This window comes from Mesoplodon densirostris, chromosome 2 (assembly GCF_025265405.1).
Source record: "Mesoplodon densirostris isolate mMesDen1 chromosome 2, mMesDen1 primary haplotype, whole genome shotgun sequence".
Lineage (NCBI taxonomy): Eukaryota > Metazoa > Chordata > Mammalia > Artiodactyla > Ziphiidae > Mesoplodon > Mesoplodon densirostris.
The window spans coordinates 115651332-115670958 of NC_082662.1; the positions used below are offsets into that span (position 1 = coordinate 115651332).

General features: G+C 35.6%; 1 protein-coding gene across 8 annotated transcripts in view; it reads right to left on the bottom strand.

Moving 5' to 3' along the window:
* ASH1L (ASH1 like histone lysine methyltransferase) overlaps nucleotides 1-19627 on the bottom strand; it is a 215451-nt gene that overhangs the window by 146939 nt on the left and 48885 nt on the right. For all 8 annotated transcript variants that reach the window (XM_060090689.1, XM_060090685.1, XM_060090686.1 and 5 more), the window contains one exon: nucleotides 1705-6268. In XM_060090689.1, coding sequence (XP_059946672.1) covers nucleotides 1705-6268 — 4564 coding nt within the window. The remainder of the gene's footprint in view (nucleotides 1-1704; nucleotides 6269-19627) is intronic.

The following is a 19627-nucleotide window of genomic DNA, read 5'->3' on the forward strand; positions in this document are numbered from 1 at the left end:
CCATGAGAACAATGAACCTGTGTGCCTTGTTCCCTATTATATCACAAAGGCCCACAAAGTACAATGTCTGGCTGACAGCAGATATTCAATAACTGCTGTTGATTAATTTTTTGTCAAAAACTTTGTTGAATGAACCTAATTAGAGTTTAGGATTTTTTCCCTCTTTATTACATTGTTAAAAACTAAAGAATGCTCAGCTCCACCAAGATAGCTTTTATTTTTCAAAAGTTCACAAATAATTAAAATCAGAAAAAAAACCTCTTCTCTTTGAGGGGTTTATCATTTCCTCTAATGCACAAGTTTTTAGTATTTGGGGGGAATAATATCAATTAACATTTCTGTGCTTACTATGTGCAAATCATTTTAATAAACACTATAATCTCATTTACTGTTTATAATAACCCTACTAATCCCATTTTATAGGAAGGGATATTGAGGCTTACAGAGTTTACTTGGAGAATCTGAAAAAATATATGCATTTTCTCCTGAAAAATACACACAAGCATACATACACATAATTTTACTTACAACATCAGAGGCTTTATGGACTTTCTGGAGTTAATTTACAAACCCGTAGGGTTGAGATCTCTGATGAAGAACTTCTGACTTAGTGATATCTTATATATGAATAGGCAATGCTTCCTTTTTCTTGTTTTCTATCTTCTTTTCAATTCTTTTTTTTTTTTTTTTTTTTTTTGCAGTACGCGGGCCTCTCACTGTTGTGGCCTCTCTCGTTGCGGAGCACAGGCTCCGGATGCGCAGGCTCAACGGCCATGGTTCACGGGCCTAGCCGCTCCGTGGCATGTGGGATCTTCCCGGACCGGGGCACGAACCCGTGCCCCCGCATCGGCAGGCAGACTCTCAACCACTGCGCCACCAGGGAAGCCCCATATCTTCTTTTCAATTATTAAAAGACACTTTCTAAACATTACAAACACATTACCTAAATTTGCTTTATGTCATTTTATTCAACCTAAGCAGCTTTTATGAAGATACCTAAAGGTACTCTGAAAAATGAAGTCCCACTAAATATTAAGTTAAATTTTACAAAGTTGATAATTTTGTTTGTTTTTGGCTGCACCACATGGCTTGTGGGAACTTAGTTTCCCAACCAGGGATTGAACCCGGGCCTGCAGCAGTGAAGGCATAGAGTCCTAACCACTGGACCACCAGGGAATTCCTAAAAGTTGATAGTTTTGACTGTTTAGAGTTTTATTATGAGACACACAGAGTTAACAGCATATTCTTCCTGTAACATAGAAACACTTATAAACTGGATCAGTATATATTAAAAATTCTGCATAGCTATTAACAGATATCCACAACATTGTAAATCAACTATACTTCAATAAAATTTTTTTTAAAAACCCAGATATCTATGAGCCATTTCTCACTAAAGAAACCGCGTAATAGCCTTTTTGCATAAGAAAATCATTTTTCCTGATTTCCAAAAAGTTGAGTATTATTTGTTTGTTTTGATAATGATATCTCTTCTCAAAATTCAAAATTAATGCAAAGAGATGCCTTATCTTACTTCTCACATCTACTGAAAATAAAAACTTGGAAGATAACATTTCAAAATACATTTATAAAAACAAAAACACTGGAGCTATTAAAAGTTCATGTACACGTTATCAGGCAACCAGTAGGCAAAATACACCATTTCTCTAACACAAACAACAGGCAACAAAATAACCCTCTTACCTGTCAAGGTCTGTACTGCCCTTTCGCTGGAAGGCAGCGGCTCCTTTCTGTGAGGCCGATTTAATGAAGTGTCCTGTGCAGAAAACAGTCCAGGGCTGTCAGTTAATTTCTTTCGGCCACTGGAGTTAGGGTTTGAAACTCTGCAGCTCCCTATTGCACTTGTGAAAAGGTTTGTATGTTCATCACTGCTGGCCAGATCAGAGTTGGGAGTGAATCCCCCAAGAGATAAACTTGGAGAACTTTCTGAACAGTCAATCTGTAAAGGTGTCTGCAATCCCAAGGCCAAGGGACTAGATTCTGAAGGCTCTCGGTGGACCCACTGCTCTTCTCTGTTTATTAAGCTTTTTGAAGGAGAGAGATGAGGGCAGGACATATGACACCGGTGCTTTTCCTTATGTTTATAGCGCTCTCCAACAGTATCCTTTCCAAATCGATAGCGCTTCAAAGATTCTAGGACGGATCTGGAAGAGCCAGTGTCCATGGAAACCTGTGGTTGCTCAGAAGAACGGTGTTCCCTGTGTTTGTGACGGTGCCTGTGTTTGTGCTCGACCATCCAACCATAGGCCATCTCGGGAGGGACACTAGGGTAGGTACTCATAGAAAGAAGGGGAGTCCTGCTGGTTGTAAGAAAGGCTTCCTGTCGAAGTAGCTTATGCTTTTTCTTATGGTATTTGGTGGGATTGAGAAGTAAATGACCAGCATGCATATAGGAAGGAGGTGGAAGTGGAGTGGTAAAAGATGGAGATGGAGGAGGTGGATAAAGAGTTGGGGGATATCTTCCATAGTAACCTAATCCTATGGGAGCAGCTGTAAGGGGTGAGGGAGAGTAAGGCATGCCATAAGAAGGATAGAATCCAGTACTAGAAAGAGGAAAACTAAGGCTGTGCATAAAAGGCATTTCAGCCATTGCCTCCCTCATCTTAGGGGGTCTTCCCCTCTTCTTTTTTAAGTCAGGTTTTCGAATGTAGTGCAAAGGGTCTAAGGGGAAAGAAGGATGCGTATAGAAACTATTAAAGTTGATTCGAAAAATAGTTGGCAGAAGGTCTCGGGGGATAAAATGATGACTTCGATGAGTGATTCGAATTTCACTTAGGCGACTTATTAATTCCTCCAGATCTGCAATAAAGTCTGGATCCTGTCTATTTCGGAGTTGGGGGTATTTCTTTTTCCGTTTTCGTTTTTGCCTTTTCATCTTGTCGTAGCTGAGGTAATCATGATTCCTGCGCTTACATTTATGTTTATGTTTTTCTTTAAGACTGCTTAGGACTGTAGAGGTTTCAGGGGGAATCAGAGAAACATGCTCAAAAGAATGCCTCCTCTTTTTTTGCCCACAAAACTTCTCTGCCCTGTCTGATGTGCTGTTATTATCTGTTCCAATTCCACTATCACTGGGAATGGTCTCATCACTATGAGACTCACTAATAGGAGAAGGAGTAGCTTCTTTCAGAGATGTGAGTTCACTCAAGTGAGAAGGAGAATTTGGCAACAAAGTAGGAGGAGATAACCGCCTCCTCCCCTTTGAGGCCTTCTTCATTGCAAGAGTCTGAATCATACTGCCTTGTCTGGAGTGTAAATGCAAATATGGCACTGAACTGGGTTCAACAAAGCCTGCATCACTACTTACAGGGCTCTGACCTCCACTAGTCCCAGAAGACTGAGAGCAAATAGGTGATGGAAGAATCTCAGAACTACTAGCAGATGAAGGCAGTAAAGGTGGAAGAATCTGTCCTAATGCTGACCCAGCTGCCTGCTGAGCTGTTTGTTCAAGAACAGCAAGGCTGGTAGGGCTACCAGAAAGAATGCCATTTAAGACAGTTTTTGGTTTTCGACCCCTCCTCTTTCCTATGTAAATGGTTCCTTTCTTGCTGACATTTATCTGTTGGCCCAATTTAGAGCCAAATGTGGCGGCAAGACTTGACACTGTATTATGGAGTTTGGATTGCACTTTCCCTTTATTACTTGATTCTACAGAGCTTGAAAGAATCTGATTCAACAGTTTCTTTCTCTTTAAAGTCTTCATTTTATTTATTTTGCGGATAATTGTTTTCATTAACTGTCCATTGTTTCTCTTTGTAATTTTTTTATCTGGTTCCATCTCAAGGTCACTCATACTACAGACAGTTGGCCTGTGACTGTCATCTAGATCATCTGGATCCTGAAGTTGATCCTCACTCTCAAAGAAATCACTGCTACTTCTATGGTTGTCACTTTCAGACTCAAGCTTGCTTGGACTTTCAGTGGCAACAAATGGAGCCACCGATAGCACAGGTGGCTTCATCTTGACGGGTGACCTCATTTGCCTCTTAGGTCTGCCTCTCTTTTTTGGAAAAGGAGACACAGACAGACTTTGTTTGAAGGAAGGAATTTCAATTTCTGGCTGTAAAATTGGGGGTTCTTGTTCTTCCTTAGACTGCAAAGAAAAAACTTTAGAAGCAGGAATTTTTAAAGTCCTTTTAGGTGGACCTTCCAGTTGAGGCATCTCCTTAGATTTAGGTCTTCCTCTTTTGGGTTTATAAATATCAGACAAAAGATCACTAGACACACACATACTGGAGGATAGTTTGTGAGTAGCAAAAGACTTATGAGATGGTTTTTCACTATCAGTTAAGAGAGCAAGAGATGGAGTTGTAGATTTGCTCAACTTTGGTAATCGGCGTTTAAGGAAGTCATGATCTACAAATGAAGATGGTCCAATGTTTTTCATAAACTTGGCTGGCTCGGAATTACTATTTGATAGTGAACTACAAGAAACATTTTTAAAAAGCTCTGATCTTTCTAATTCTAGCCCTTTTGGAGACCGGCATGTGCTTCTTGCCACCACTTTAGTCCACCGAGGTTTTCTTCCTTTCCTTTTTTTTAATGGTTTGGACTGCAAAGTAGTGCTTAGGCTTTCAGTAACTTGGCAGTGTTTGTCGGATGCAGTTACTGCACCAAGTTTTAGAAAGGGCTTGTTACTAAATAAACTAGTGAAGTTAACAACTGAAGGCGTAATTGTATGAATACTGGATTCAGAAGTCAAACTTGGCTTTTTTCCCAGAGAAGAGCTTATTCTTGGAATATCTATATGTGTAGTTTTGGAATCATTTACCTCTTTATCAATCCCTTTGCATTCAATATTCATGCTGTGACCCACAGACCTATGACCAATGTTCAAGTGGGTACTTTCAGAAGTAAATTGGTTCTTTCCGACAGATTCAGAAATTTCTTCTATTAGTTCTGTGGTAGGACTTAAAAGTAACGGATTAGGAGCCATCTGTGAAGACGTTTCAGGGGGACTTCTGGTTAAAGGATTAACAGATACAGTAGGTGATGGGGAAGGGAGATTGCTTTCTCCTACTGCACTAAAAGGGGATTTTGCTGTAGATGCATCAGAAGCAACTCCCATTTGAAAGTCCGGAGAAGTGCAATATACAGGAGGTTGCTTTTCATGCTTTGAGGTTTCATAAGACCCCCTTTCACTGGATGAGAAACTGTCTTGCTGAATGCATGTTCCTTCATTAAACATTTCTTTCTCCAAATTAATGATTTCCTTTCGAACTGAGAACTTTTCCAATATGCTTTCTTTACTCTGCCGTATAACATTCTTCTCAAAAGTTTTGCTGGTGGCACTGTCTTTCAGGGATTCAGAAAGTTCCTGACTTTCATGACTATTGATGTTTGTACTACAAGAAGCCTTAAGTGGTTCCTGAGTGGGGAGCAGTGTTTCCGCTTTAAGGTTTATGGCATCTTTACTGACCAGTCCTGCCATAGGACAACTCACTAGTTTCTTTCCAATGTCCTTATTAACTAATCCCATTGTTGAATTTGCTACAATCTTCTTCGCACAGTCCTTGGCCACTAGGCCAACAGTAGAACCCAATTTCTTTCCCAAGTCTTTATTCACTAGTCCAACCACAGTGCCAAGTCCTAGCTTCTTTCCAGGTTCCTTATTCACTAAACCTGGAACAATACCAATTCCTAGCTTCTTTCCTGAATCTTTGCTCAGCAGTCCTACTGTAGTGATATTCCCTGGCTTTTTGCCTAAGTCTTTATTAATGAATACCGCTGTAGTGCCAGTTCCTAGTTTTTTCACAGAGTCCTTACTGACCAATCCTACTGTTGCATTAAACACTGGCTTTTTCCCAGGATCTTTAGTTACCAATCCAACCGCTGTGCTGATAGTTGGTTTTTTTATTAAGTCCTTATGTATTATTCCAGCTACAGAGCCAACGCCTGCTTTCCTGATCAAATCCTTGTTAACCAATCCTGCAGTAGTGCCAGTTCCTAACTTCTTAGGTTTTGTCTTGGAAGACTTGGAGGGAGGACAAGTTGCAATGAGCTGTGCCAACTTTTCCGTTACACTCGTTCCTCCATTAAGTAATGCCCTGTCCTTTAAATCAGGATCCTGGCTACCAACAAGAGTAGATGATGCTGCATTAATGTAATCTGTCATTTCTGAGTGTACTGGAGAAAGCTTCTTAGACAAAGGATTGTTTTCTCCCTGTGAATGAAGATGGGTGCTCTCCTCAGACTGGCATTCAATGGCTGCAGCATCACCTGATTTCTTGTACAACTTTGAAGGATCCTAAAATTTGAACAAGAAAAGGGTTTCAGAGAGAGTAAAGCTTATATACCATTTCAGTTTAGCATTACAATCAAACAAACTAAATGATGACAAATCAGATAGAAGATAGGCGATAGCACTTTTTTTAAAAACCTAACTAATGTTATACTGTCACAGTATGTTAGTTCCTCTACTGCTATATCAGAGGCTATCAAGATGTAATCTTTGTTGACTTTCAACCATATGAACATACATACTATTGAGTATTTAGAAATATCCCTATGGTATTTTTTGACATTGTTTTAAAAAGGCAAATTAATAGTCTACTTTCTCTTTACATGGACTAAATATACATTAGCATATGAATGTACTGTTTTTGAAAAGATATTGTTATTTACAATATCCCATGGTCCTCGTTTAAAATAATGGTTCTTTGCCTACCTCCTTATTTAATTTCAATGATTTCAAACCAATGCAGGACAATTCCTGACCAACTTTTACTCCTTTAACACATTCTTAATTATAATCTTGAATGAGCAGTCAAGTTCTCTCTTCATGTGAGAATAGAAAAGACAATAAAATATGTTCATATTTTCTTTAGAATGTGTTTTTATATAAAATCGTAGAGTTGGAAGTAACTTTTAAGTCATAATATAAATTGCTATCTAATGTATGAATCCTCATCATATACTTTACAAATGAATTTATCATTTCCCACAACAGTCCGTTTTACTTTTTGGATAACAAAGATTTTTTTCTTCTTCACGTTTCAGCAAAGTTTTTTTAAAAATTTTTTTATTGAGGTATAACTGAAATAAAGAGTCTTTCTTAACTATAAAATACAAATGAAAGACTTGAACAAATGTAAAGACATACTCTGTTTGTGGATAGGAAGACATGAAGCTGACAAGTTCCCCGAAGCAAATTTATAAATTTAACGTGATCCTAATAAAAATACCAAGAAGATTCTCTCAGGAATAAGAAAAGTTATAACATTCATTGGGAAAAATATATAAGCAAGAATACCTAGCAAAATCTAAAAAGAAGGGGATAACTATCAAATATTAAATTAATTTTTAAAGCCTCTATCACTAAAACAGTATAGCACATGAAAAGACAAAAGATCCAATGGGCCAGGATAGAAAACCCAAAACCAAATTCATGCATATGGAAAAGTTTTATGTGTAAAATGGTATAATCCCTACAAAATAGAAATTGGCAATAACTAGAAAAATACCACATGCATTTATTCCTTTGACCACTTTTAGGGGATCTACCCCAAGACACACTGGCAAAAAATCTAATATCTGCAAAAAGCTAAAAATGTACCACCATTTTAGTAGCAAAACCCTAAAACAGTCTAAATGATTATCTACAGGGGATTGGCTGAATATATCAAAGTATATCTGTACAACGGACTCCCATAAAACTGGAAAAAAAAAGAGAAGATATCAATATATTGCTTTCGAATGCTCTTTGATATGTATTACTAAATGAAAAAAGCAAGAATTTGGACAGTGGTTATAATATGCTATCTTCTGTGTAAGAAGACAGGAATATGAATATATATACATATCTGGTTATATTAATAATGGAAGAATAAACAGAAGATTAATGAAAATAGTAACCTATGAGGGAGGAAACACAATACAAACAATATTTGATTGACTCAAAATTAAGGGGACTATCTCTTCTTTTGGACTAGACCCTTACAATTTTGCCCAAGAGGAAACTGGCTTTTCTGACAGTCTCATATTCAACTGACATATATTAAGCTTGCGATTAAAGAAACACATTTTCTTCCGATCTTGTTAAAGAAACAATATTCCCATTTTGTATTTTTACAGTTACTTTTCAAAAGTTAAAAATGAAAGGCTTTATTAAGTATTTAAAAATATATTTATACCTGAAAATTGTGACACTTCCATTTTAAAACTTACCTTTAAAAATCTGTCTGAACAAACTATGACTATGTACCATAGCACAGATAATGCTCACAAACAAGACTAAGTGAAAGGATACAGAATAAAAGTGTGTACTATATAACTCCATTTATATTAAGTTCACAAAGAGGCACAACTAATTATGATATTTAAAGTCAGGAAAATGGTTACCCCTGGTGTGGGGCAGTGATGAGAAAGGAGCACAAGATCTTGGTGGGTGCTGGTAATGTTCCATTTCTTAAACTGAATGCTGGCTACATGCGGTGGTTGAGTTTGTGAAAATTCACTGAGTTGTTACATTTATATTTATGTTATACTTCAATAAAAGTTATTTTAAAAATTCTGTCTGAAAGAAAAGTAGAAACATCCAGCTCCCTTAACCTGCTTAAAAGACTGTACTGAAATCTGGTTTTTCACTTTTGATGGAAATGAATATCTCAGGTTAATTAAAATCATCCTAAAATAGTTAGTATCCCACAGTAAATGGTCTATGATTAAAGAAGGAAAAAATAAAAACAAAACAAAAAACCGCAGATAATTTGATATTGGTTTCAAAGATTTTTTCTTCCAAATCCTGACACTGAATAAACTGAGTGAATGAGATAATATTAATAAGATGTTGAAAGCTACAATTGGTACTGGTAATATTATTCTCTTACCTTTCTAAGAACCTCTTAAAATGACAACCAGGAGTAAGAGGTATCATTTTTAAGAGTATATTATGTTAGTCAATGAAAAAGATATTGTATCAAAACATCATTTTAGGCATATAATTTTCTTCAACTTGAAAACAAAGATAGAAGTATGTTCATTAGAAAAGAGGGAAGGTATAAACACTACCATCCATAAATAAACAATTTTACATTTCAGATACTTCACCATATACTCAAATACATGTACATTCTTTCATAAAAATGGGGCCCAAAATGCTTGCTGTTTCATAGCCCACTTAAACAATACGAGGAAGATACCTTTTTACACAAATAAATCGAGTCAGACTATCAATTCAATGGTTTCGTAATAGTTCAAAAATAGTTCAAAATTCATAAAATCAACCTCAAACTGGTTGCTTTTTAAACAGCGCTGTGAGGCATGCAGGATCCCAGTTCTCCGACCAGGGGTCGAACCTGTGCCCCCTGCAGTGGAGGAAGCCTGGATTCTTAACAGCCAAGGAAGTCCCAGTTTTCGGCTATTTCTTCTTGTAAGGAATATAATGATGAACATCCAATTATATAAATCTTTGCCTATTTGCCCAATTGTTTCCTTCAGATCAACTTCTAAAAGTGGAATTGCTTGATCAAAGGGTATATACAATAGGGACTTCCCAGGTGGTCCAGTGGTAAGAATCCGCCTTCCAATGTGGGGGACGTGGGTTCGATCCCTGGTTGGGGAACTAAGATCCCACACGCTGTGGCGCAACTAAGTCCATGTGCCACAACTACTGAGCCTGTGCACACACCGCAACTACTGAGCCTGCGTGCTCTGGAGCCCACATGCCACAACGAAGAGCCTATACACCACAACTAAGACCTGATGCAGCCAAATAAATAAATAAAGTTTTTTTTTTTAAAAAGGGTATATATAATAAATAGTTACAGGTGTAGGACAGCTCTGCATCAAGAAAAGCTTTTTTAATGGAAAAAAGTTTATTATAAAAATTCAGAGTTTATAAACACTACATTTCTGTAACCCAAGATAATACTTTGTGACTTCTGATATTCTGCATTTTTAGGCAATGATATTCTTATGGCAGAAACAGTAACAACCGACAACCTTGCATCTGACAATTTTGAAATTAAACATCAGACTAACCGTATTCATGTCAATCTTAATGTTCCCAAACCTTGACAGTTGGGTGATTTGGTTATAGTTATCTTCAGAAAATACGCTCTCTCATTTACTGTTCCAATAAACTCATTGAGTTTTCATTTCAAACACCATTATTTCTAGGATTAATTACTATTTGGTTCATTTTCAAATCAACTTGTTATCGTCCTGTTTTTATCAAATGGTTATCTTTTTGCCCATTTTAACCATTTCAAAATCTTTCAGATGGTTTCAATATTTCCAGCTCTTTGGTAGTGAAGGCTATGTTCATCTGTTGACTCTTTCCCTACTGTCGGTTTGTGTTCTTATACAGCTTGTAATGTTTTCTCATTACGCTATGTGAGTTTTCTTTTTGTGAATGTCAATGTTCTAAATGTGAAGAAAATATTTTTTATTCCCATTGTCAGGGTTTAAGATTTCACAACCTATAGATACACTTTTGGGGCATTTCTATTTACATTTCACTTACTGCCTGGTTATGAACAAGACATCCTGTCACATGATTTTGCAGGCCTTCTATATTTTTTCAGCAGTGTAATAGCTGTTTGAGGTCCATGTCTTTTTTCTGAATTGTGGAGTTTATCAATTCTTATTTAGAAGAGCCCTTAATATTTTTGAAATAATATTTATTTCTCTCATGTTGAACATTTGTCTCCCAATTTACTGGTTGTCCTTCTACTTCCTATTATTTTTCTTAAAAAGAAGTTAAATGTATTCAGAAACATATGAAAAACTGTACTAAGTACCACACATATTCTGTCATTTGATCCTCACAACAACCATATGATGTGGTTAATGTAATTATCCTCATTAAATTTATTTTTTTTTAAATAGGAATAGCTTAGATACTAGATTACCTGGTCAAGGTCACTTAACCATTAAGTAATTGAAAATATGCTTTAAACATAGTCTGATTTCATAGCTAAAGCTCTTAACCATTATACTAGATAAAATAATCTCTTTAGTTTTATAGTTGTTTTCATAGCATAATTGGAGCGATCACATCCTCCTAAAGATGACAATCTTCACCACATTTTCAACGAATGTTTTTATGGTCTCATTCTTACTTTTACTTTAAATTATTTATCTATTTTGAATTTTTAAAACATAATCTGTGGGTAGAGAAGCAGCTTTTACCTGAAAAGGTTTTGTCCGTTGTTCTAAGAGTTTTTCCATTTCTCATTTCACATTCACTGATTTGAAATACATTTCTCACATATTTTTATTCATATTTGGGTCTAAGCTCTCCATTTTGCTTCACTTACATTTATGTTTACTCCTGAGCCACTAATAATATGTGGACACTTTGCAGTATGTTTTAATACTTAAAAAGGCTATTTTTTCCTTTTTGTAATCCTATAGAAATTCCTTATTTATAACATTATTGAGATATAATTCACATACCATAAAATTTACCCTTTCTGAGCACAAGTTCAATGGTTTTTAGTATATTCACAGAGTTGTACAACCATAACCATTAACTTTAGAACATTTTCGTAAGGCTCCCTGGTTGTTTTTGCATATGTATACTTCTAGATGACCTTGAGGTTCATATAAAGTTTTGAAGAACTCCACTTGGCATTAACTTTATATATTAAAACAGGAAAAAAAGATATCTCAACATTAACTTTAGCTCCACAATAACAAAGCAAATGTTAACTACTTAGTCAAGCTTTTTGGTGTTACTAGATATTTATAATTTTATCCATATAGATCCTAAACAGTTGCTGTCAAGTTTATTTCTAAATATTTCATAATACTATTACTTTTGTGAATAATTTTTTTGTTACATTTTCTAACTCTAAACTGATGGTATTCAAGAACACTATTAATTTACTTTATAATCTTGAATTCTTGCTTCGTCAGGAATTCATTTTTTCAACAAATAGTTTTAAGTACCATTGTTTAAGTGCTAGGAATAACAGTAATGGAAAAAAAAAATCTCCTTCACTGCGGAGATTTTATCCTAATGCATGATAGGGGTAGAGGCAATAAAAAGATAGGTGTAATATTCAGTATATCAGATGGTGAAATAGGCTACGGAGAAAATCAGAGAGCATAGAAGAAGAGGAAAGACTAGGATTGGAAAGGATTTGCAATATTAAAACAGGTGGTCAGGGGCCTTCCCTGGTGGCATAGTGGTTAAGAATCCACCGGCCAATGCAGGAGACATGGGTTAGAGCCCTGGTCCGGGAAGATCTCACATGCCGCGGAGCCCGTGCACCACAACTACTGAGCCTGCGCTCTAGAGCCTGCAAGCCAGAACTACTGAAGCCCGTGTGCCTAGAGCCTGTGCTCTGCAACAAGAGAAGCCACCGCAATGAGAAGCCCACGCACTGCAACAAAGAGTAGCCTCCGCTCACCGCAACTAGAGAAAGCCCGTGCACAGCAACGAAGACCCAACGCAGCCAAAAATAAAATAAATTAAATTAAAAAACAGGTTGTCAGGAAAGTCCTGATTGAGGTTACATTTGTGCAGAACCCCAAAGGAGGTGAAGGAGGAGTCTATGTCGCAGCCTGAGAAAAGAACGATACTAAAAAGAGGAAACAGCAGGAGCAAAGGCCCTGAGGCAGGAACTTACCTCATATTGATAAATTCAAGGAATCCAGGTTTGCCAGAGTAATCAAGGGAAGAGTGGTCAGGCAGAAGGTAGAGGGACAGACTTTTTTTTTTTTAATCCAAGAGAGGGGAAGCCTTTGGAAGGTTTTATTAGAGGAGGTATGTGACCTAATTCTTCATTCAACAAGTATTTATTGGGTGCCCACTCACTGTTGGAAATAAAACAATAAAGACAAAAATCTCTACTCTCACAAAGCTTACATTTTAGTGGGAAAGACAATAAAGAAAAACAATAAACTTTTAAAATATTACTTGTTGGAAGGTGTTAATTGCTATGGGAAAAAGAAAAGCAAATTGAGAGTGCTGTGAGAGTTTGCAAAATTGAGTTAGGTGACTGGACTAGGCCTCAATGATCAGGTAACATCTGAGCAAGGACATGAAGTAAGTTATCTACAGGAACATCAAGAATGCTAATGTGGCAGGACTTAAGCAACTGACTCAGGGAGAACAGAATATGTGATCAGAAAGAGCTATTATCATGGAGGGCATTTAGGCCATTATAAAGGCTTGAGCTTTTACTCTGAATAAAATGGGAAAGCACTAAAAGATTTTGAACAGAAGAGTGATATTTCACTTACATCTTCAAATATTCCCTCCCTCTAGCTGCTCTCTTCATAAAGCTGTAAGGATTTAAGGGTAATAGCATGGAGTCTTGTTAGCAATCTATTACAGTTTTCTAGACAAGAGATGATAGTGACGTAGAAACAGTGGAAGTGCTGAAAAGGTAACAAAGACTGTAGTTGGAGGAGAGTTGAAAATGACTATGAGGAGTTCAGTTTTGGACATGTTAAAACTGAAATGTGTTCTAAACATCCAAATAAAGAGGTCTGAACAGGAAGATTCAAATTTGAAAGACAACAGCTTATAGATATTTAAAACCTTGAGCCTGGTTCGCATAACCAGGTGAGGGTTGATCAATGGAATATTTATAAATGGAATATTTCCTGCCATATCAATAAACAAAGGATGTCACAGTCACCAATGACTGCAGCCCTCCAACGTGAGCTGGTGAGCCCTGAGGAAACTCAGGGCTGAAAAGAATACCTGCCATCTAGCAGCCATCAGACTGCAGCCACTCCCTGTGGTGAGCCCTGAGGAAACTCAGGATGTGAAAATACAGGCCCCAGATAGCTCAGGTGCATATCAAAGGAATGATTTTAGTGAGCCCAGACTCTTGCATCTTCCCATATATAGAAAAGCGCTAAATTCCTTAACTTGAGATACCTGGTTTTAACAATAATCTTTTGACGTTCCCAATTACCTGCTCTTTGTTGCAAAACTCCTATATATCCTGGCCCCTCCCCATACCTCCTCGGAGCAGTAGTTTCTCAGTTATCTGAAATGCTGCAGTCCTTGTTTTGCCCCAAATAAAACTTAACTCTCACGCTGTGTATATATTAACTCTCAGGTTGTGTATATATATTTTTTAAGTCAACAGGGTGAATATAAACAGAAGAGTAGAGGATTAAAGACTAACAGTGAGGCATTACAACATTAAAAGATCAAGAAGATGAAGAACTAGCAAAAGACTGAGGAGGCCAGAAGGTAGCAACAAGAGGGGGGAAAAAAAGGCAGAGTGAGTGAACGTGTGGTACCTTGGAGATGAAGTAAAAAAAGTTATTTCCAAGAGTGATGACTGCCAACTGCTGCTGACAGATCAAACAAATGAAAACATGTATTTGTTTGTTGGATTTAGCATTGTGGCGTGGGGATGGTCACTGGTAACCATGCAAAGGCAGTTTCTATAAAGTACAAGAGCAAAAACATGGGAATTCCCTGGCGGTCCAGTGGTTAGGACTCCACACTTCCACTGCTGGGGACCTGGGTTCAATCCCTGGTCGGGGAACTAAGATCTCACAATAACATGATTGGAATGGGTTTAAAAGAGAATGGGCAGAGAGAAATCTAAAGAACAGCAAGGAAACAGAGAAATAAGGAGGCAGAGCTAGAAAATAAAGTGGAATCAAAGTAATTTCTTTTTAATGTGGAAAATAATGGCATCTTTTTATTCTCAAATGAAATATAGCAGTGAAAAAGAAATGAAAAGCCATACAGCCTTTAAGTTTAATACATATGTGTGTATGTATATACATGAAATCACTTCATCATTCATCCTCTGATACAAAATACACTTCTCATGTACTAAATTCTCGTACATACTTGGTTCTATTGCTAGATACTCCATTCTGGGTCATTAATTTTCTCTCTGTCCATGCACCAATACCACAATGTTCTAACCATTTTAACTTTAATTATCTGATAAGTCTTATTCCTACATGTTACTGTTCTTTTCAGAAGTGTCTTGACTACTCTTGCTTATTTTTCCATATAAATTTTCTAAGCAACGTACCTGGTGCCAAAAAGTATGTATTACTTTAATTTTGATTGTTAAATTTGCAAACACCCTGAAGAAGTTAAAGGAGGGACTTGAATAGATATTTGTACACTGATGCTCACAGCAGCATTACTCACAAACAGCCAAAAGGTGGAAGCAACTCCACTGACAGATGAATGATAACATGTGGTATATATGTACAATGGAATATTATTCAACTTTAAAAAGTAAGGAAATTTTGACACGTTACAACAAGGATGAACCGCAAGGACATTATGCTCAATGAAATAAGACAGTCACAAAAATACAAATACTATATGATACCACTTGTATGAGATACCTAGAGTATTAAGTCAAATTCAAAGAGTCAGGAAGTAAAACGGCTGTTACCAAGGGCTATGGGATGGGGGGAATAGGGAGTCACTATTTAACAGGAATTAACAGAATTTCAGTTGGGGAAGACTGAAAAAGTTCTGGAGATGGATGGTGTGTGAATGTACTTAGTGCTCACAGAACTGTACATGTAAAAAAGGTAAATTTGACATTATGTATATTTTACCACAATAAAAAAAAGTGCAATTAAATTTTGGGACAATGGACATCTTTATGATTTTTTTTATTCAACATTTTAAGCTTTTCTATTTGTTCAAAATTCACTCGTGTTTTGAAGCTTTCTTCCTTTAAATATTAAACCCTGATACTTAAGTTTATTCTTAGATATTTCATCTCTTTCCTAATGGAATCTCTTCTTCTAACTTCTGTTTATTTGTATGAAGGCTACTGATTTCTCATTTATTTCTCTATTAGTCAATTACCTCACTGAATTCTCTTATCATTTTTTTTGACTGGTTCTCTTGTGATTTCAAGGTATATAACATCACTTGCAAGTAACAGTAATTTTACCTTTTCTATTTTTATCCTTCTAATTCCTATTTTCTAATTTTATTAACTAGTATCTCATTAACATTATTAAATACCAGTGATGAAAAAAGGAATTCTCTTCATTGACAGTCTAATGAGAATGCCCTGGTGTCCCCTCATTAAGCATTATACATATGTGTATACATATATATGTGTACATATATACATTTATATTTTTACATACATTATATATTTTTACATATTTCTATTTAACACATTAAGGAAATACCTATTTTATTTTTTAACTATTAGTATAATTAATTATAGTAACACATTTCCTAGTATTGTACTCCTTTGGATTCCTGGGGAAAAAACACAGTTCATAATGGTATATAGCTCTATTGTAGATTCACATGTAATTATATGAAACAGAGGTCCAGTACACCCTTTACCCAATTCCAAAAGGATTGCTTGTGTTGTCCCTTTATAATGCATATCTCTTTTAATGTGCTGCTGAAACAGTATGCTGGTAGTTTACTTAGCATTTTGCATCATTATGCCTACGTATGAGGAAAAGAGAATATTAAGCCCATATTCTTTAACTCAGGAAAGTATAACTGAAGTCAGAGATTGTCAGCCTTAGCTATCAGTTGTTAATGACACCGAATGCCTTAAGAAGACAAGCACAGAGATATCACAACATTCAGTAAAGATAAGTGAATATTTATGAACTTGTTTCTATAAAATGTAAAGCAAATCTATTCTGTATCTTCCCAAACTGAGATATGCTTAATTAAGCCTTTTTGGTAAGACAGGCAAAAGACTTTGCTCTGACATTTAAAGATTTAAATTTCCAAGGAATCATTTGTAACCTTGAGACTAAAATGAAGTCATTATAGAACTATACAGACTATTTACTATAAAAGATAAGTTTTTATCACTAAAAATTATCGATGTATATTCTTAAGCAGTGGTATAATTAAATAAGAGTAATATACCTTCAATTAATTCAACAAATATAAAAGGGACTGTGTGTAGTCCTCCTTGTATATGTATTTAAAAGTAAGCTAAAGTGAACTTTACCCGTATTCAGAAGAAACTGAATTTTTGCTTAAGCAAGATTATTTTGTAGTTTCCCTTTTTGTGCTATCTTTGTAAGTTTTTAGGATTAATTTTATACTCACTTTCCTTCCTTTCGTATGCTCTGAAACATTTAAATCATTTTGAAATTATCTTTCCCTGAAGTTTTACAGAATTAAACTAAAGCCATCTAAGACCAGCATTTTTTGACAACAGTAGTAGCTTTTTGAGGGACTTCTCTATTATATTTATGGTGATTGGTCAGTTAAAATTTTCTGATTTCTGAACTCAGATTTAGTAAATTATCTTTTTTTAAAAATCATTTTCACTTTTCACATTTAGTTGCATATAATTAAAAGCAGACAAATTTCTTATAGTTTCCTTTTAACTTCTACTTATCTGGAATTATTTGCCCTTTAGCACTACTTATTTATATATTGTTTTCCCTCATTTTTCTTTATTTCCAGGTTAGACTTGCTAAATATGTTTCATTTCCCCGCAAAGGAACCACTATTTGGAGAGTTACTGCCTTTGTTTTCTAGTTCACTTCTGCCTTCAGGTTTCTCAGATAGTCTTCTTTTCTTAGGATTATTTTGTTCTCTTGGTAACTACTGAGTTGAATAATTTATTCCATTTATTTTTATTATTTTCCTTTTAATTAATATTTAAAGGTATCTTCCCTTTAAATACAGCTTTCCATGAAAATCAAAAGTTATTTTGTTTATTTTCTACAAATTCTGAGATCTGGTAATTTCCAGACCATAAAGTTTTTACTATCTGTTTTTTATTAATTTCTAGTTTTTCTGCATTGTGATCAGAAAATATTACTTTTACTTCTTGTGGTAGCTTACTGTACGTATGTTCAGTTTTTGTGAGTGTCCATCTGTTATGGACTGAACTGCATAACCCCAAATTCAAATGTAGAAGCCCTAATGCCCATGTGACTGTATTTGGAGAGAGGGCCTTTAAGGAGGCCTTTACTTAAGGTTAAATGAGGTCATAAAAGTGGGGCCCTACTCCAATAAAAATGGTGTCCTTATAAAAAGAGCGAGAGCGCTCAGGTATCTCGTTTGTTACACTTGGCCATGGAGGAAACAGTGAGAAAGTGGCTGTCTCTAAGCCAGGAAGAGAGCCCTCATCAGAAACCAATGCTGATGGCAAACTGATCTTGGACTCCCAAGACTCCAGAACTGTGAGTTCTGTTTCCTGTTTTTAACTACCTGGTCTGTGATATTTTGTTAGGACAACCCTAGTAGACTATAGTACACTATCATATTTTGTTACGTTTTAAAAAAATTTTATTGTAGTATAGTTGATTTACAATGTTGTGTTAGTTTCTGCTGTATAGCAAAGTGAATCAGTTATACCATATTTTGCTATTTTGACCTTTCATAGCCTAAACATTTTTTTTAACTAGGTGAAATGTGCTTATTTTTTTATTGCATTAAAAAATCTGGAACATGTATATTTCTGTTCTAGAGAAGTTCAAAAGACTAACTTATAATATACTTAGCCTTCAATATTTGCTGACTCGACTATCAGCAGTGATTAAATTACCATATTCTTCCTGTGGCTGCCTCATTATACAATTAGATATATTCTTTTTACTGTATCAGTTTTTTACTGTATCAGTTTTATCAACTTCAAATGACACTGACTCCTACTATAATAAATTAAGAAATCAGTATATACTTAAGTGACATATTCTCTCTCATTTCCACATTGTTTATTAATTCACAAACCAACAGCAGTCCCTTTGTTTAGCCTTTCCATTCCTTTGTGGCTAATAAAAAGATTAAAGGTTGTTTTCTAGAGTTTCTTGAAGAATGAGAAAAACATTCCCTGATTTCAAGTGTTCAGAAATGTTCGTCACTATCATTTTGGTATAGATGAACTGTCCAATTTGAGGACATTATGGATTTTGCTCCACTGTTCTTTGGTTCTGGATTTTGATGTTTGAGAACATCTTGAATTTTATCCTTATGAAGTAATTTCATCCTTTAATCTGGCTCACAAAGAGATTCTTAACTTTACTGATAAAGTCTAATAATACAGTAATTGTTTCCATGAATTTTCTGTTATTTGTGAAAAATGCCCTTACATTATGGCTTTAAGACTGATCTAAATCAAAATTTCTTCTTCTTTAAAGATATCAATTATGCCTATGTTGTATTTTCTTTTTTTTTCCCCATATATATCACAATTCTCCCATCCTTTTGAACTTTGGTCATTTCCATTTTGTTCCTTCTTTCTCACTGTTTTCACATGTGCTGCTTCTAATTTTACTTTTATATAATTGATTTTTTTCCCTCTATTTGTCTCCTTGGGTGCCTTTAGAGGTCTCTCCTGTTTCCTAAGCTCTTGTATTGTTGTTTTATCCTTCATTCTTTTCATGAAGGTGACTTTATGTTTTTATAATTCCCAGCAAAATATCTGGAAACAGTATCTTACTAAATCTGCAACCTATTCTGCTAAAACATGTTGAGGAAGCTCTATTATGAATTGGCAGTTATCTCCTCTCAGTATTTGAAGATATAATTGATTTCCTACTTTAATCGATGTTTAAAGGCCTAATATTGGCTTAACTGTCACTCCTTTATCTAATTCTCATTTTTTTGGGGATTTTTTGTCTTTGATACTCTACAGACTCACTAAGATGTGTCTCAGTGTACATATAGCTTTATTAATCCTTTTCAGAACTTGTCCTTCATAAA